At 30.8% G+C, this 18,138-nt stretch overlaps 1 protein-coding gene across 1 annotated transcript in view; it reads right to left on the reverse strand.

The window, feature by feature from the left end:
* Positions 1–18,138, reverse strand: part of LOC143222874 (alpha-scruin) — a 39,785-nt gene that overhangs the window by 695 nt on the left and 20,952 nt on the right. The window contains exons 9-15 of the mRNA XM_076449996.1: positions 17,482–17,604; positions 16,805–16,974; positions 7,928–8,073; positions 7,079–7,195; positions 2,783–2,966; positions 2,331–2,534; positions 898–1,118 (exon numbers count right to left, since the gene is read on the reverse strand). Coding sequence (XP_076306111.1) covers positions 898–1,118; positions 2,331–2,534; positions 2,783–2,966; positions 7,079–7,195; positions 7,928–8,073; positions 16,805–16,974; positions 17,482–17,604 — 1,165 coding nt within the window. The remainder of the gene's footprint in view (positions 1–897; positions 1,119–2,330; positions 2,535–2,782; positions 2,967–7,078; positions 7,196–7,927; positions 8,074–16,804; positions 16,975–17,481; positions 17,605–18,138) is intronic.

Below are 18,138 nucleotides of genomic sequence, written 5' to 3' on the forward strand. Positions count from 1 at the left end.
ATTGTTATAAAAAGAAAGTCACATACACAACTGGTTGCGTATAATTATTTTAACAAATGTGAACGTGTTTCTATAGAGCTTCTCTCACTATAAGTGGATAATGATTACAGATTGATTAAATTGATCATGACGCTAGGTGGTTAACAATTGTAAAAACTTAAAAAAAACGTACTTGCAATTATTGAGTGTAAGAAGCCAAGCTGCTCCTCACAACAGAGGTGGCATATTTATGCTTGTAACAGAGTGTAAAACATGCGTGAAATTCCTAACCATCAACTTAATAAAGTTTGTGAGAAAAATAACAGCAACAAGGAAATACTTGTAAAAGGACTCAATGTGTTTGTGGAAAACATATTAAGTTAAAGAAGACGAATCTTCGATTCACTATATATGTTCTGGCACCCCAGAGGGTCTGCATAAGTCTAGAAACTTACAAGGCTAAAAACCGAGTTACGACACCCATGGTAGACAATGCACAGCTTTGTGCTTAACTAGAAATAGAGAAATAAGGATATATATATATATTATTTCTCTATCACTGTAAACAAAATTTGTGGCACAAAAATGGGTTTTCATTTGGGTGTACGCATCTTATACGATAATACGTTATGACCATTATGTCTACACTGGAAAGAAGTAATTTACTTAAACCAAACGTTTACAGAGAAAGACGTTCACTGTATTGCTTCTAGCTAGATCATCTTGAAACAGGTAAAATACGCAGTGGAAAGGTCATGATCTAAATTATATTTCCAAGATATTTAAATACGCTAGCATTACACAATATGTAAAATACATTTTTATCTTATATTCAATAAAAAGACGTATCCATTCTTTTCTGATTTTCTGTCGTATATTTAATATCAGAAAGCAGTGGTTTCAAGTACATTTTCTTACCTAATGCAACAACTACCGCAGAGTGTCGAGGACAGTTTAATGAAGTTTTTTGTTTCCATTCCATAGTTTCTTCATCGTACATATCTATAGCTGGCACACTTACAAGATAGTTATTTTCATCTGCAGAAGGAGCTGCACCTCCACATAACCAAATTTTGTTGTCACACACAGCAGCATTCCCAAAAGCCCTGCCAATTCTCAATGGCCGGCCATCCACCCAACTGAATAGAAGAATAGAAACATTCTTAGAACTCTAAAAAATAAAACTATGTTGCTATTTCTGTCTATGTATTGTGTAATCAAAGTGAATTAAATTTACATAGTTTCTTTGTGATTTGTTATCGTTAGACGGCAGTATGAAGTATCATTTGTTTTAATATTATACAATCCACTGTTTTCGAATCCCTTCAGTGGATTCAGCAAAAAGCCGGATGTGGCACTGCTATAAGAAAACACACGTACACACGCAAGCCAGTGTTAAATTCTTTTGTGACATTTCGTAAGATTTATTTCAAATTAAGGTCGAATGCATTGCATTAAACGTGTTTAAAAAATATCCTTTTTCTTAGAGTTGACCAAAAGAAAAACTTAATTTTGTATCGTTAGGACTTGACAAGTAAGAAACGTACAATGTTCATTGAGTGTTGTGACAAAGATAACTTTCTGGCGGTTTTAAAATTCCATTAAATGACTAAGGGTATATTACAATTATTTGTGTGTGTATTTTTAATTAATTTGTGCATAGCAAATAAAGGAAAATGCGTATCATTTAAAACATGTATTCACATCGTTATTACATAATCTATACAAATATGCTACAGTTATGTAGACCAGTATAATAATTCATAGCTTTGTTATCATAATGCCACATTATATATAATACATCAATCTTTCCGACGAGACAATGGTAAAAGTAAGTCTGAGGATTGACAACGCTAAAATGATAGGTTAAATTCCCCTTGGTGAACAACAGATAGCCCAACATAACTCTGCTATAAAACATACACACATACACAAACAACATGTATCAAAAGTGTAAATTAGAAATCAGTCTAAGTGATTTAGATGATGATAAAAATATTGTTGTTGTAAGTATATCTTTATGTATGAGGAGTTTTGCTTACGGTACTTCTGGTGCGTTTTACACAAGAACTTTCGTTAAATAAACCCTAATACTCAACTTCTCTTTCAACAGTGCTATTGCATACAACGTGACTTTAAACCAAATAATATGCAAAAGTTCTATAACTAACCCAAACAGACCTACGAAAATTAGTCATCATTTTATAATCATAACGTGCATACTTTTGATACGTTCTGGTCTTCTATTTAATATATTGACTGATGTGAAGCCACATGGATTAGTGATCAGTTTCTTTCCCAGTTACGTTCCATAAAATGTCATCCTTGTAATTAAAATACACTTTTCTTACTGTTTGAAAACTGGATCATAGCAAAGAACATCATCCAACACTGGAGGATCGGTGTCTTCCGTTTTCATCGTGGTAAGTCCACCCAGAAGCCAGATGTACCCTCCGTGAGTAACTGCTGCCATTCCCATTCGTGGTGATGGCATGGACTTTTCCGTGGACCATTCATTCGATTCATGGGAGTAAGACTCAACAGAAGATACGAGTCTTAAATAAAAGTACAATATATTTTGCCAAGTTTGTTAAAAGAAAATTTCAAACAGTATTGGTTAAACCGTTATTTGAGTCTAATACAGCAATATAATTAATTAATTAAAAATCCTGCTTAAGTTGTAAATTATATCAGAAATATTATTTAGCTATAAAATATTAAGAAAAAATTTCTAATAATTTTCTTTTATATTTCACTATACTCAAACATTTACTAATTTCATTTATGAAACTAAAATAAATACCTGCCAAAGTCATCTCTCCCTCCAATAGCATACAAAACATCATTAAAAACTACTAGGCAATGGTGAGATCGTGCACAACGCATGTCCTCTAATCTGGACCAGTTCTTACTAGAAATTTTGTATACAAACGTTGTTTTCGTGGCAACCATTTCTCCCCAGGTTCGTATATCAGGATCATAACCACCTATGAAGGTACTGTTATTAAAATTACAGTTTCCTTGCAGTATATACTGCATAAATATGCGTTAAGCAGTAGGCGAGTAAAAGGAAGTAAACATTACCTAAATGTATATAAATTATAAATACATAATTATGCTTTAGGTATATAGTGAGCCTGCAAGTCTAGTAAATTATAGCTAAAGGTTTAACTCTATTTTAAGATATAAAAATATACGTTCTTCAATTTTAGGTCTAACATGTCTAGATCTGTCTGAAGTCTGAAGGATAAAACATTTGCTAGCGAGTAAGAAATTCAGTATAAAAATGATAATATTAACTTAAGAATATATATTCTTGTGTTATTAAATTAATAGCACGTAAATAGTATATTATCGCTATTTTGTTATCTCTTCTTCAATAATGTTTTCAGTATTTTCGAATCCTTGACATTTTAGTAAAACAATTTGTTAACAATATCAGATATTTGTGTTCAGTATTTTCTTGTACCCAAAAAGTTATTTATTATTCACATCTTACATATTTACTGCAGCCGAGATTCGGAGGGCTTTATACTAATTATTACGTTATAAGTGTATGACAAATGAATCACATATTGATATCATATGTATAAAATCATATAACATCAACTGTGCATTTGTGTCTCAATTAATATATTCAAATTTTTGCAATAAGCCCATTCTTGTACTACATACTAAAATTCAGAAGTTATAATATCATGAAAAACAATTATACATTATTTAAAAACTAGAAACTTTAAGCTTGGTAAGATATGTAATAAAACAGTCTTATCTTTACCTTTTGGTCCACAAGAAAGTAGTACTGAATCTCGAAGTTTGAAATGAAGCTCTTTTACAGTTTGTTGATGGAAGGTTTATAGTTTCGGATCATTAAGATATTTTTTTATTCTTTACCTTTGCTTGAAAACCATTACATATAATTGGACCACTACAAAATACACACATTTTGTAATTGGAGTTTCGAACTGTCCCTGGCGTGGCCAGGTGGTTAAGGCACTTGACTCGTAATCCGAGAGTCGCAGGTTCGCATCCATGTTGCATCAAACATGCTCGCCCTTTCACCCGGGGGGGTTGTTATAATGTGACGTTCAATTCCACTATTTATTGGTAAAAGAGTAGCCCAAGAGTTGGCGGTGGGTGGTGATGAATAGCTGCCTTCCCTCTAATATTACACTGCTAAATTAGGGACGGCAAGCGCAGATAGCCCTCGAGTAGCTTTGCGCGAAATTCAAAACAAACCAAACCCTGGTGAGACTGATACCTATAGTTGCAGATAACGACTATTGCGTTTGTTCACCTTATCTCTGCTTATAAATAGTCTTTAACTTCAAGCTATCTTCGAAAAAAAATTATAGTGTTGATTTTTAAAAGTTATACGAAGGCTCAACATTTCAGCAGTATAATACAAATGAATGACCAATTGTTTACATTTTATAGCTTGCATGTTGACTTTTTTTCTTAGTTCACAGATTTCGACAAGGTCTTCAACAAACCGAGCAGAAATTTGTATTTCAGTATTTACTGCCAAGCACGAGGTCAGCTGAAAGTTAATGAACTTACAATACTAAAATTCGAGGTTTGATTTTCCATGGTTGACAGAGTACAGATAGCCTACTGTGTGGCTTTACGCTACAACAAACAGACGGTATATGCTTGAATATCAGAAATAATTATTTATCATATACTCGTTCATTGCAGTTGAAAATCAGTCTTTATGCCATATGTTTTCCAATAAATAGCGATTAACCAACAGTGCGTGTGATAGTCAGTAGAGTTTCAATTAAACCTTCTAATACTTATTCTTCCAAGTGATTTTTCTTTTTAAAGCTAAATGTAGGAAATAATAATGGGGACTTGGTAGGCCAAAGCAGATGTAAACGTTTCTCGGTACCGGTAAGAGGATATTACAATTTTATTTCAAGTACTTTCGATATAATTTATCTCCATCACTTTTTTTTTTGTATGATTGACTGTTGACATTGATAACTTACCTACTGATATTAATATGGGATTTAAACTTACTCTTAGTTTATTATTGAATGAAGTTTAGTCATGATTGCTTCGACGGTTGTGAAGAGTCTTTGAAATTGGGACTGTTTGTTTCGAATTTTGTTGATATCATACTGTTATAAATTGATATTAAAATTAAACATTTAGGGTAAGTTTTCAGTCTTAAACGACCATGAGCTAGAGGGGGCAAATTAAATATAAACAGGCGAAGTTGAACAACATTTAAAGAACTGAAAGATGGATTTCCGACTTTTTAACTAATGGAACCGCATCAGTTAAAATAAGTCATACTCTGTCAAAGACATTTAACATCACCGCAGAAGTACCTCAAGAATCCGTTCTATTATCACTACTTTGTATACTATTTGTAAACAATATACCCTTCTCGGACCTAACATACACTTACTTCTCTTTGTACGCTGACGATATAGCTGTCTGGAGTATTTCACGCAACCTACTAATAGCAAGTAATAAAGTACAAATTCACTAAATGCCTTCCTTAATTGGTGTAACGACTTGATAGTCCTTCTAAATCCCCTTCCTCAACCCGCTGGTATCACATTTAGAAGCAGCTTGAACAAATACCACAGAATCATTAAAAAATGAAACTTACACTAGGTAACGATGAAATAAAGTTATACCCCATGCGAAATTTTTAGGAATAACCTTTGACACACGACTCTCTTGAACACAACATTTCAAAAGCGTAAACAAATAAATCAGCAAAATAATTTATCACCTAAAACTAATAACAGGAAACGATAAAGGATGCACATCTAATAATATTATTAAAACATATAACATATATATTCGCCCCTAATAGAATGCGATGCTCAAATTACATACAACATGTCTTCAACATAGCATGTGCAAAACAAATATCTATAATTGGATGAACAATCAACGAACTGAGAGTTTCCTGGTGTGTCATTAATACATTTAAAAAAATTGGACGCTATATAATTGCCCATAGCTAGATCATCAGTTAAGTTGAAGATTTTCCTACTATACTTACAGTAGAACTCTTCATTGTGAATTCTAGATTTTTAAAGTCACTTTGGAAAGTTTAATCTTTGGGTAAGTATACAGTTTCATTGAGTGGCAGGTTAGCATACAGTGAGTAAGATAACATTAAAACGCCAAGAAAATGTAATGATAAAATTTAATGTTTTTGATAAATATTGAAAAGTTGTAACTGTTGTTAAGAATGTGTCTTTGAAATAACAGTCAAAGAAAAATGTATTTAAATGCTTTTCACATTGTAAGTACATTTTCCTGTGTTTAAGGTAGTAGGTCTGAGTGAAGTAACTTCTTAGTGGGTTTTAGGTAAACTGTACATTAGACCAGAATGTCAGCTGGAGGACTCACTAAACCAATGAACTGATATAACAAAAATACTTATTTTTGTATGTTTGTTTGGGCCAAAACACGAATTTTAAACGATACTTACGTAATTTTAAGTGCCATATATTCTGAATTATTTCATCATTATTCAGAACGACAACAAAATTAGAATATTAAAGTTATTTACTGGTAAAGTAAAATTCAAACAACTGAAACTCTTAGTTGTTTAGTGCCATTAACATTAAATTCATAGAAATTACTTCAAAGAAAAATGACTAACTGTATTCTTAGTCAGTGAGGTTTGTTTTAATGTTATAATCTTCAACCAACCTAGAATATACATCTAGGAATACGAGTTTTGTAATACTCCAGTTTCATGTAATAAATTGTTAATTAAGAACAAGAATAAATTAATTTATTCTCATCAAGGATCTACATTATCTTTAAGAAAAACAAACAACTTGTTCTCAAGCTGTAGGGCTTTACCTCAAAACTCTTGTTGGATAAAGAGCTAAATATAATATTATTTTATTATAAGATTCTTAACTATAATTCTGAATATAATTTATTTTCATGTCTAATTTTCTTTCTCTTTATGTCAAATTTGTCAGTGCTCTTAATGAAATTAATGTAATTTTTCTTATCTAGTAAATATATATATTTAAATTAACAAATATCCATACATGTCTTCATTTAAAACATAAAGTGGTGGAATGTTGCTTTATAAATAGCATTATAAGCATACCTGTTATATAGATTGCGTTACGGTAATACACTGCAGCGTGGTAGTTTCTCGGTTGTGGCATGTACCCGTAAAATTCCCACCTGTCTTTAAGAGGATGGTACTGGAACACAGATCGTCCTAAAGTAAAAATTTTAACATTTCATTTTATAAATGGCAAATTTACTTTTCAAGAATTTGATCCAAAATAAGAAAATAAGACAAATAATACTGTAAAATATTGTAATGAAATTTAAATACATTAAATGTATGCAAAATAAAATAATAATTACTTTTATATCAGGTATCAGCAAAAAAATAATAATATTTTATAAAGTAAAATAAATTTTGACAATTATCAATAAGTATAATCGTCATATTTGTTGACTACAAAATTCAAATAAATTAATAATAAATATCAGTTAGCAGCTAGAAAAATTAATTACTTAATCTTTAAAAGTTAACCTTAAGTATAATGATTGTTTTTTAATTCAATTATTTAAAAAATAAAATAAATAAACATCATACTCCAATTGTTTTATTCAAAATTAGGTATTATTTCATGTACTAATGTTCAAATTAATGTTGGTGCTGATCTAAAATCCAGTCTTATTGAAGTTACTGGTGATGAAACTTCGATGTTAATTGTTATTTATATAAAAGATAGATAAATTACTAACTGACATAATATATATAGAAAATGCCTTAATGTTAACCTTTCTCAGTATTACTTCCTTGTTGCATTGGGTACTTTTGTTTTGTTACGTTAAACAAACAATAATTAGAAGTTATCCAAATTGAACATAAATAATACATTGCTGTTTATTTTTGTTACTTTCCTGTCATCTATTCCTGCATTGTAGTTTAACTCACCATATGTAGTATTCATTGGGTCTCGAAGATCGACTCCACCAATAGCTACTATAACTGGAATCGTGTTATCTTGAATGGTGCCTGTTGCCTGGAAACGATTTATGTAATATGGTACGCTCTCAACACTTCGAAGTCCAAGAACTTTTCTATAAACATAAAGTATAATATATATTTTTAATGATGTTACGTATTGAAATGTCTGCAAATAATAATAGTTGAAACCTATTATAAATAAAAGATATTAATTAAAAACCACAAAAGGAAAACAACTGTTAATTTACTTTTCTGACTTATAACTACCAATAGGTTCACTGGACGAAAATTTTATTTTTTTGTAATTTGTGGAAACCATTGGCCATCTTCACATAGAATTACCAGTTAAACCAATCTTCCTCATTAAACAACACAGTCTGCGGTTTAAATAGTTCAATAAGCTCATTGCAGCTAAATATATTAAGTTTAGTGTATGTCTTTTATTTAAGATAAATAAAGCATTACAAGTATACTTTTAAAGGTTGTAATAATAAAAAGTGTTCGGCTGAAAATACTTCGTTTGTATGTTTGTTTGAAGTTAAGCTTAAAGCTGCACAATGGACTATCTATACTTTGCTCATCACGGATAATAAAACCCGGTTTCTAGTGCTATAAATTCACAGAAATACCATTGTGCCACTGAGAGTTCTTTTGTTTGTGTTCATGGCATAAGAAATATTTATGAGACTAAAATAAGGAGTTAAGAAAAGCATATTTTTATGATTTTTATTTAAAAAGTATAACTTAAACAAGACTTGAATTATTCTAAAGTTAATTTCAAGTGTAGTTCGAACAGAATGTTTACAATAAGGAATATAAAATGTCTCTAGCAAATTACTAAGTTTTATTTTTTTAATGGTTTAGAATTGGAAAGAACAAATAAACGGTTGGAAAAGTGTGGTGAATATTCATTTAAAACATTTAAGAAAGTGTTCACTTACATGAAAAAAATACTTAAAAGTATGATTTTGACATGTAACTTATAATGTTAAAATCTTATGAGAGAAGCCACCTTCTTTATTTTCTTGCCCTTTTTTAACTCTGTATTGAGAGTTGTTTATTTTATAAGAAACATCTCTTTTCAAACTAAATTGGGTAGTAACATACTAAAATGTGTATCTAAGGTTCAGTGGCTTGTGTCTCGCTACTGCCAAGGAAAATTGCACTCTGTGGCCAAGAATGCTTTATAAGAGTGAAGGGTACCTACTGAAGTTTTTTCATCCACCTTAACTCTACACACCCGAACATTTAGTTCACCTGTGAATACGAGAAAACAAACCAAATAACATTTTTTCAATATAAAGATCATAAGAACCGATACAAACAAAATCCAAAAAATAAATATACAGAAAAGTCACCCGTACTGAACTATACATTCCCTTGGACTCAGCACATGGAACAAAACAAAAACTCAACATATTAAGAAACCAGATAAATACAGCCACAAAACTATGCTCACCCGTTAAAATGAATGATGAAATCAACAAAACAACACTTCATCAACAAAGTTGCTTCATAAACCGTTGAAAACATTATACACATACACCCAAACCAACAACGTAATCAAGCCCAGAACAAAAAACAATAATATATTCAATGAAACAAATGTGTATAAAACCTTACACTGCTGCATACTGTACATTCCCAACATTAGCGAAAAAATAACCAACATTTGTTTAAAAAACGTACAACAAAACATAACATTCCAGTAAACACTAAATTCATTCAAAAATCAGGTACACAACTAAAATCCATACTACGTAAAAACTACATTGACAATGATCACATTAACATCATTTATGAAATATAATGCAACAACTTGCACGACTTCTACATTAGAGAATCTAGGAAAAAATGAAAACCAGATTCAAAGGAAAGAAAAACCACCTTCGCACGTCTTTGAACGCTGCAAGTCAAATAAGAACAATATAATCATGGAAAACACCAACATACTAAGAAGGGAAACAAATACAAACAAACGCAATATCAAAGAAGCCCTACTTATAAAAGAACTCAAACCAATATAAAGAAACACCTCTAAACCTATATTAATTAATAATCTAACATCCAAATGTAACGTCCCCCACAATCTCGTACCCGTTCACACTCTAGTCTCTAAGACATGCGCCCAGCAACGTTCAGTTGCCAACTGTCTTTGTTAATCTAAAGATGACCTAAGAAGGTCGAAACGTTATTCTGTACTTTATTCTAAATAAAGTTTAAATAACCATACCAGCTGTCTTTAGAATATATTTTTTACTTCAAGTGGGTTTCTCGTCATTATGGGTAAAAGATGGTCAGAGAGGAGCACCCAAAATGAATCTGTCACTTCAAAATTTGAGATGATTAATCCAGATAGCTCTTCTTTAGCTCTGTACGAAATTCAACAAACAAAAATAATTTAACCAGTTTAAGCAAGACATCCGGAGAGACGATGTTAAGCACAAAACCAAACAAGTAGGCTATTTATACTGTGCTAGATGTTTAGCGTTATATGCCCTCTAATTTACCGCTAAGCCATTTGGGGCAAAAGGTAAAATACTTCTATAACTGTCTTCGTTCCATAAGTAAAGTGGATAGAGTTATTAGTTTAATACTGAAACAGTCATAAATAAAATATCAAACTTCATTTTCCAAATAGTAAAAGATCACCTGAAACCCTTTTTTCAAACAAATTATGTATAATTTACATAATTCATTTTAAATGCATTGTGATATGATACAATGTAACGATATGACTCGAAAACAGCCAGGTTGTGGTTATACATAGCGTGCGAATTTGTATTTATAACAGATAAATTTGTGCTTTAAATAAAAGTAATTCTCCAACATTACATACACCTCAATCATAAGAACCAATATTTTACTAAATCTAGTTAGGAATGACGATCTAAATAATATTCAATAGCTTTTAACACATATTAATACCTGGTATTACAGTGTAAAGAACTGATATCAATCCAAGAAAAACACATTTTGAAACTTCTCAACGAAACCTCCCTTTCTTTACCAATTATTTCTTCAGTGGTTATAGACTTTTACAAGAGGTCAAAAGTATCATATAAAGATATTCTGTAAATCAGCGTTGAAAAAACGTCCAGAAATTTGGGATTTTTAAACCTTTAATAATCTCCAGTATATCTTTTTTAAAGTTATTTTAGTTTAACGCATATGCAAATTACATTAGTTGAATACTCTTTATTTTTCAAGTAAAAATATAAAATATCAATATCGAAGTGATATAAGCATTAATTTATTTTTGATGGCCTATAGTATTAGGGTGATTAACTGGGATATGTTTTTTTAAATGTATAAATGTTTGGGGCACATTAATTTCCGTAAACGGCAGGCGTGTTTCTAGACACTCATTAACCGCGTAGAGAATAGTGATTTTCTCGCTGTAGGAGCGGGAAGAGTACGTTGAAAGAGGAAAGAAGCCCCTCGCTTGTACAGCGGTAAGTCTACGGATTTACGACGCTAAAATCAGCGGTTCGATTCCCCTTGGTGGTCTCAGCAGATAGCCCGATGTGGCTCTGCTAAAAGAAAACACATACATACATTAATTTCCGAAAACAATTTTAGTATAAAATGTGCTATTCTTTAATGTAACGATACGAACCTTGCTATTTTGTTTGAATAATTAAATCTCCTATTTGCAAAATATTTGAAGTTTAGAAAAATATAAACCTATCATTTAAAATTAATATTATTCTAAAAAATAATTTTATTATTTTCTCTTTCTTTTTTAGCAATTTTTTAGTTTTTAACATTTTATAAAGATGGATAAAACACAATCCCAATTTTGTGTTTTTAGGTTGAAGATGAGATTTTATGTTTTAAAACGAGCGTCACAAAGGGTTATGCCTAGCTATGATATATGTTTATATAAGAACAATTTTTAACTTGTCTCTAACCGAAGCTTGACATTTATTTAAACAAGGAAACTGTATGAAAAGCATATATAAATACTAAGGAATCAACACACCTTTAACAAATGAAAGTGCACTGCACTAGAATACGGTATTGAAATACAGTAATGACTTCAAATACTGAAATACTATGCGATAACAGTGTAGAAACTCTAAGTTTTGAATGGTTAATGATACTCCATGTAGAAAAATGTGGCAAAACATGTTTCAGTAGGAACAAACATACGACAACATGATAATGGTACATGAAAGTGTCATTGTTAATAAAGTGGTCGAGATAGAAAACTAGGATTTTTCAAAAGTGACGTTAAGAGTCTCCGGATAAGACGACAGTGGAGCACAAACCTTGCTAACAACTTTACTGTAAACATGGTTTTGAATGTAACCTACAAAACAGTAAGATACAAATTAGCACAAAGTGGTCTAAATGAATCTTTACTTGCTTAAAAATCGTAACAAAAAGTGTGGCATGCAGTGCAGTGAGTAAATATGAAAGTTATTAGCTCATTGTATATGATTTCAAAGTGGAATCGTTCAACAACAACCAATGATAACTTGTTCTACGGTGATATAACAATATCATAAGCAATAAAAAAACACGTAAATCATGGTAAGAATATTGGTTTAAGCTTGGAGAAGTATCTCAGATATATCAGTTGTTAGTGAGCTACGCTAACTCGATGCCATCCTTAATTTTACAAGCACAATCGGATTCTAATCTACCAAGATATTACCTTAAGAACAAGAAACATTAGACAGGAATTCATCTTTCAGAAAGAAGGTGATCTCAAACATACAGCAAATGTGGTGACACTTCACTAAAAAAGATAATAGAGCAAGTGGAGTATTGTAAACCGCACGAGGTTGACTTGCACAATATACAAATCTGAAAATTCATGAGACTATATAGACTTATTAAATTAGAGAAAGCCAAAACGAAACCAAATACCTTGGTTGAATTGCGCAGTGTAAAATATGCCATTTGTAACAATATTCCACAATCGTACATTAATAAACTGTACAACATTGTGCTATTATATTACTCGTTTGTAGTCCATTCATTCTACGAATATTACGGCCCGCTTATAACAAATTTAAATACAAATGAAACTTGATGCATTTGTCCAATTAAATGGATTTTGCAACATATCCAAAGTCTCAACAAATGCAAGTGGTGAAACATATATTCATTTTGAAAACGGAAGTGGAAAGTTGGATTTTTCACGAAAACTGGAAATTCATTGTAATTTTTCTATAAATGATCAGAAAGCTTCAAAAAAATGGTAGTTGTCATTTATTTTTATTTTATCGTACAATTGTATAATAATATGTATTTTTCTGTTTACTTCTGCCTGTCTTTATATATGAATATCTTTAACATTTCATTTAATGATCACTGACAGTATATCAAAAGCGAATGTGGTTAACAATAACTAACTTAACACACTACATTTACAATAAACGACAGTTTCTCTTGCAACTGATAAAATATCTCTTATGTTGCTCGAAAACTTCAAATATTGTAAACTCATTTTGTTAAAGGTAGCAATATTTTTTCTTCAATGTTTCTATAATTATATGGAATTTTTAAAACCTCTTTCTTAGTTTAAGAAAGTTCAAAATTCAATATTTTGGAACAGTGCTGTATTTGCAATTATGTTGTCTATTTCTCAGGCAGTAGCAAAGACTACAAATTTGATTGTATTGTTGACGTGTTTGTTTATAAATTTTCCAAATACACTATACTAATGGATAATTACGCAACATACAAGTTATAATTGTCAAATGGAGAAAATATGTATTGTATGAGAGGAAGGTATGAACGGAATAAATCATTCAAGTGAAAAACGGAGTGATTACATACTTTTCAAAACAGCTCAAACTGTGCACGAACAATGTCGTTAGGCGTAAATCAAACTCAAAAATATAGCCGCTGCTCAAGATAACGTGGTTGTGCCAAAAATTAAAATAGAGAAACAATTTTGCGCTCAACTAAGTTTTATTTCAGAAATAATTGTCTTTTCTGTGAACAGCCTGACAGATATGTAGGGATATCTGTTGACAAGATGAGCAAACTTAGAAATAATAAATGGTCCAATAAGGTTCGTGCTCGACTTTCATCACTATACATTTCAGTGTTGCAAAGGTTGTTTACAAATTTTATAAGAGTGAAAACTATTCCACAAATGTTTGAGAGGTTGAATCAGGGAAATGAATATTTGAAAAAAAGATCAAATCTGGTTGATCAGTGGAAGACCGAACGCTGAAACTATCATACTTGAATAAGTTGTGCTATACATGAAGGAATATGACAAAAAAGAGCTTATATTTGCGTGTCTTGCAACAAAAAGGGATTATTTTTAGATGATTAACACTGTGAACCTTACAGTTCAAAGTACATGAAAGAAATAGCAGAATGGTTTTATGAAGATGTAATCATTGGAAATATAAATGGTAAAATAGATTTCGTATCTCAGAGGCTAAAGGCAGTAGGTATGTTACTTGATTTTCTTAGAAACTCACTAATCTATCCAGTCTACCAACTGTAATTATACTTACTGTATATTCTTATCTTCCATACGGTGGTAAACAAAACGTAACTTTAAAAAGCCAAAATGAACTCCCCCCCCAAGTTGATTTCAGATGAGTTTTTAATCCCCATCCCGCATACAAGATTTTTTCGGACTACATACCTTCTTCCAATTTCTCTTTGTTCTTGAATTATATATATGTACAAGTGTAGAGACTATAAGGCCACGTACATTGACAAAACCAAACGCGATCTACCAGTTAGAACCAATGAGCATACAGGAATTTACATAAAAACATATAACAGCTAAGTGACCTCTGTTATATGCCAACATAGTGAAGAAACAGTACATGAACTTAACATAGCAAATTCAACATCCTTTACAAAACCAACACTGATCTAGAATTACTAATTAAAGAAACCTTCCACACCAGACAATTTTCCTCAACACTGAACAATATGTAGTCTCCGTTGACAACTGCAAATTTTCTAATATGTATAACATTTGTTTATTACTCATTTCATTTTCATGTTGTTATAGCTTTAATAAAATTACTTTCATCGTAACAATGAATTTATTTACTTTCTTATTAATCATATAATTACTTTATTTTGCTTTAGATAATGAAGATGGAATCTGTTGAATTCTGAAAAGTTTATCTGTGTGTCCCTTTGTGTTATAAACAAACATCTTTGTTTATGTTACGTATCATTATTTTTTATTCTGAAACTTCGTTTTTTTCCGTACACATCTACTGCATAATTTTTATTACATCAAAAGAAAGAGGATCCAAATGATGATAAATTACGCTTCGTAAAAGTGACAGATAGACTGATAAATATTATACTAGAGCACGTGTACCATCAAAAGTTAGATAACAGGAAGGAAAATATCTACATATAAATCACTTGACTAAGAATGGTTTGTGTGAAATGATCAAGTGTTCCATATACAAACTGATACGCCACCTGCTCCCGATATTTATTGAATTTCATTAGATGTAACAATAGATTTAATTTCGTTTGTTTGATTAGAATTCAGCATAAAGATACACAATGGGCTATCTGCACTCTGCTCACCACGGGTATCGAAACCCGTTTTTTTTAGTGCTGTGAGTTCTCAGACACACCATCGTGCCAATGGGGGGGCGTAACAGTAGAACAGACTATTTGAGTCCGAGAAGTAACTGTTCCTCAACTCGTACAGAATGCTGAGGTGCTAACTGTCAAATTTTAATTCAGAATAAATGTATTAATACTAAAGATAACTAAAAGCATTCACAAAGCATGCCATAAAATCCAAAATAAATGTTGACTTTACATAAAGAGGTTTTGAAATCACATTCTCTCAACATGACGCATACAGCTAAAATTACTCCCCCACACAACTGTAATTTCTCTTTTTATATTTCAATGAAGTAAAATTATTCATACTGCTACATTTATAAGAAATACCTAGTTTTTCACGATTTTTTAAAAAACAAATATCTCCCCCAAAATGAAGATGCACAATTTTAAAGTATTTATATGATTTTTTGTATACAATGTAGGGTAATTAAACAAAAATTTATATTTCTTCAGCTTGAGCTAATTCACCTCGAAATGGAGAACACCACTTCAAAGTTGATAGCTTCCAAATTTTGTCTTGTATTGTAGTTTGTCTGAGCTAAAGGTTATAATTCTATAAATTGAATATCATTAATCAACTTTTTAAAATTATTGAACAATACTAGATTTTTGGCTAAATATACAGATGTTCAGCTTATGCGATTTTAATACATTTTTACTGAACTAAAAATACACTTATACAAATACAGTAGTAAAATATAACTATTAATAGCGTAGTTACAATAAACAGTTAGGTGTTCATGATTTTTCACCAAAGCTTCAACCTCTTTCTTCAAAATGGATTTATTTCACTTCTTAATACTTCTTGGAAATTTGTTAAGTTAAAAAGAACATACGGTGCACGAGGTTTCATTACTACAACAATTTGTTCTAGTTTCCACAAATAACTAATGGACTTCTGTTTCCAACTTTTGTAGATGTATTGCTTGAATTTTCCAATTATTAATAGTGCAGTATAAAGACCTAAGACATATACACAAAGATTTAGATACCATCTGTAAAAACAAACACTTACGTACTTATTAAACCTCTTATAGTACTGCTGATATGTATTTGCTTCAGGTACAATAACTTGTAATGCATATTGCAAATATTACTTTCGTTCTTGTATTTTCTTAGTTAATGCTAAAAATGTATTTTTTTACGAAATTATTAATATTCGTTCATTTCCCAAAGGATGTATGGAAACAATGAATTTAGTACAAGAAAATATTTTACTAAACAGGTCAGGAAGTAGGTTTAAAAATAGAATGATACTTTGAATGCTGGTAATCTTCATCCATGAAGAGAAGCATTCCTAGGTTTGGATCCATCTGGCGAGGAATGGTATAAAAGTGTTTAAATCCCATTCGCTCATCAGGACTGCGATACTGATCTCTGACAGTTTGGAAAACAGAGTCTGTGGTGTCTGGATCTGGAGGCCAAAACTGCAATAAGTCGAGATATATTACTGTTAAATTGAGAATTAATTTAGATACAGATAGTACAAAATAATTTAAAATTTTGTAACAATGACAAAAATGTTGTAGATATTTCCTCTTTTTATCACTATCTAATACTTTACGGTGAAAAACTCTACTTTTGATAAGATTAAAAGAAGCCATGTTAAGTGAAAACTGAAATTTTATTTTTATGAAACTAAGTTCGCAAGATTTCGGGTATTTCAAAATTTTAAGTATCATCAAGGTTTGAAAGAAAAAATAGTTTATATTGCTGCATACATAGAAATTAAGTGTTACTCCTAAAAATGTGAGTATTTAAATTATTATAACACATACTGCTTACCAAATATTTGTTTTGAAGCAACCCACAATCATGTAAACTGGTCTGTTATTTCTCCTAATTTTTCCATACATAAAAGTGTGGAACAACAAGTATTCTAATATCTTTATAATGTAGTAGCTAAACAACTAAATAAAAAAATGAATAATTACTGGTATAGAGACAGGTACTAAGTCTTTTGAAAGATTATCTTGATCGGGAGGTAATGGACGATAACCACTGACATATGTTCGGATTCTTCCAGAAATTCTGTCAGTCCTTTCTTCGTGCATTTTCTAACATTTTGGAAAAACAAACAAAGAACAGTTTACTGCCAAACAACAACACATTTATATTCTTTTTTTAGTACACGTCTTTATACGTTACTGTTATATCAAACAGAGTTATCTTATAAAGTGTTCTACAATAATGTTGTTTATCTATTTGTGCTGTACCAACTGAATTTAATTAAACTGATGAGCTTTGATTTCTGGTGCTAAATGTTTTGCCAACTCGCAGTTGATGAATATTCTCTTTACTTAATACTTTTGTATTTGTACAAAATATCTATTTCCAAAATATATATAAACAAACGTCTATTAATGAGTAAACACGTTTTTATAAAGTACTGTAACATCAAACAGATGTTTATTTCTTGTTTTTACTATTGGATACTCTATAAACATTTTGTAAACTATAAACAAATTCAGAACTGGGAAACATCAGTCGTTATAATAACAGCTTATAAAATAAAATATAGTTTACATCCAGTCTTCTCGGAACAAGATGTTTATATATAAAAAAGTTTGAACACTTTTACGTGTCCTTTT

The sequence above is a fragment of the Tachypleus tridentatus genome, chromosome 8 (assembly GCF_004210375.1).
Source record: "Tachypleus tridentatus isolate NWPU-2018 chromosome 8, ASM421037v1, whole genome shotgun sequence".
Taxonomy (NCBI): Eukaryota; Metazoa; Arthropoda; class Merostomata; order Xiphosura; family Limulidae; genus Tachypleus; species Tachypleus tridentatus.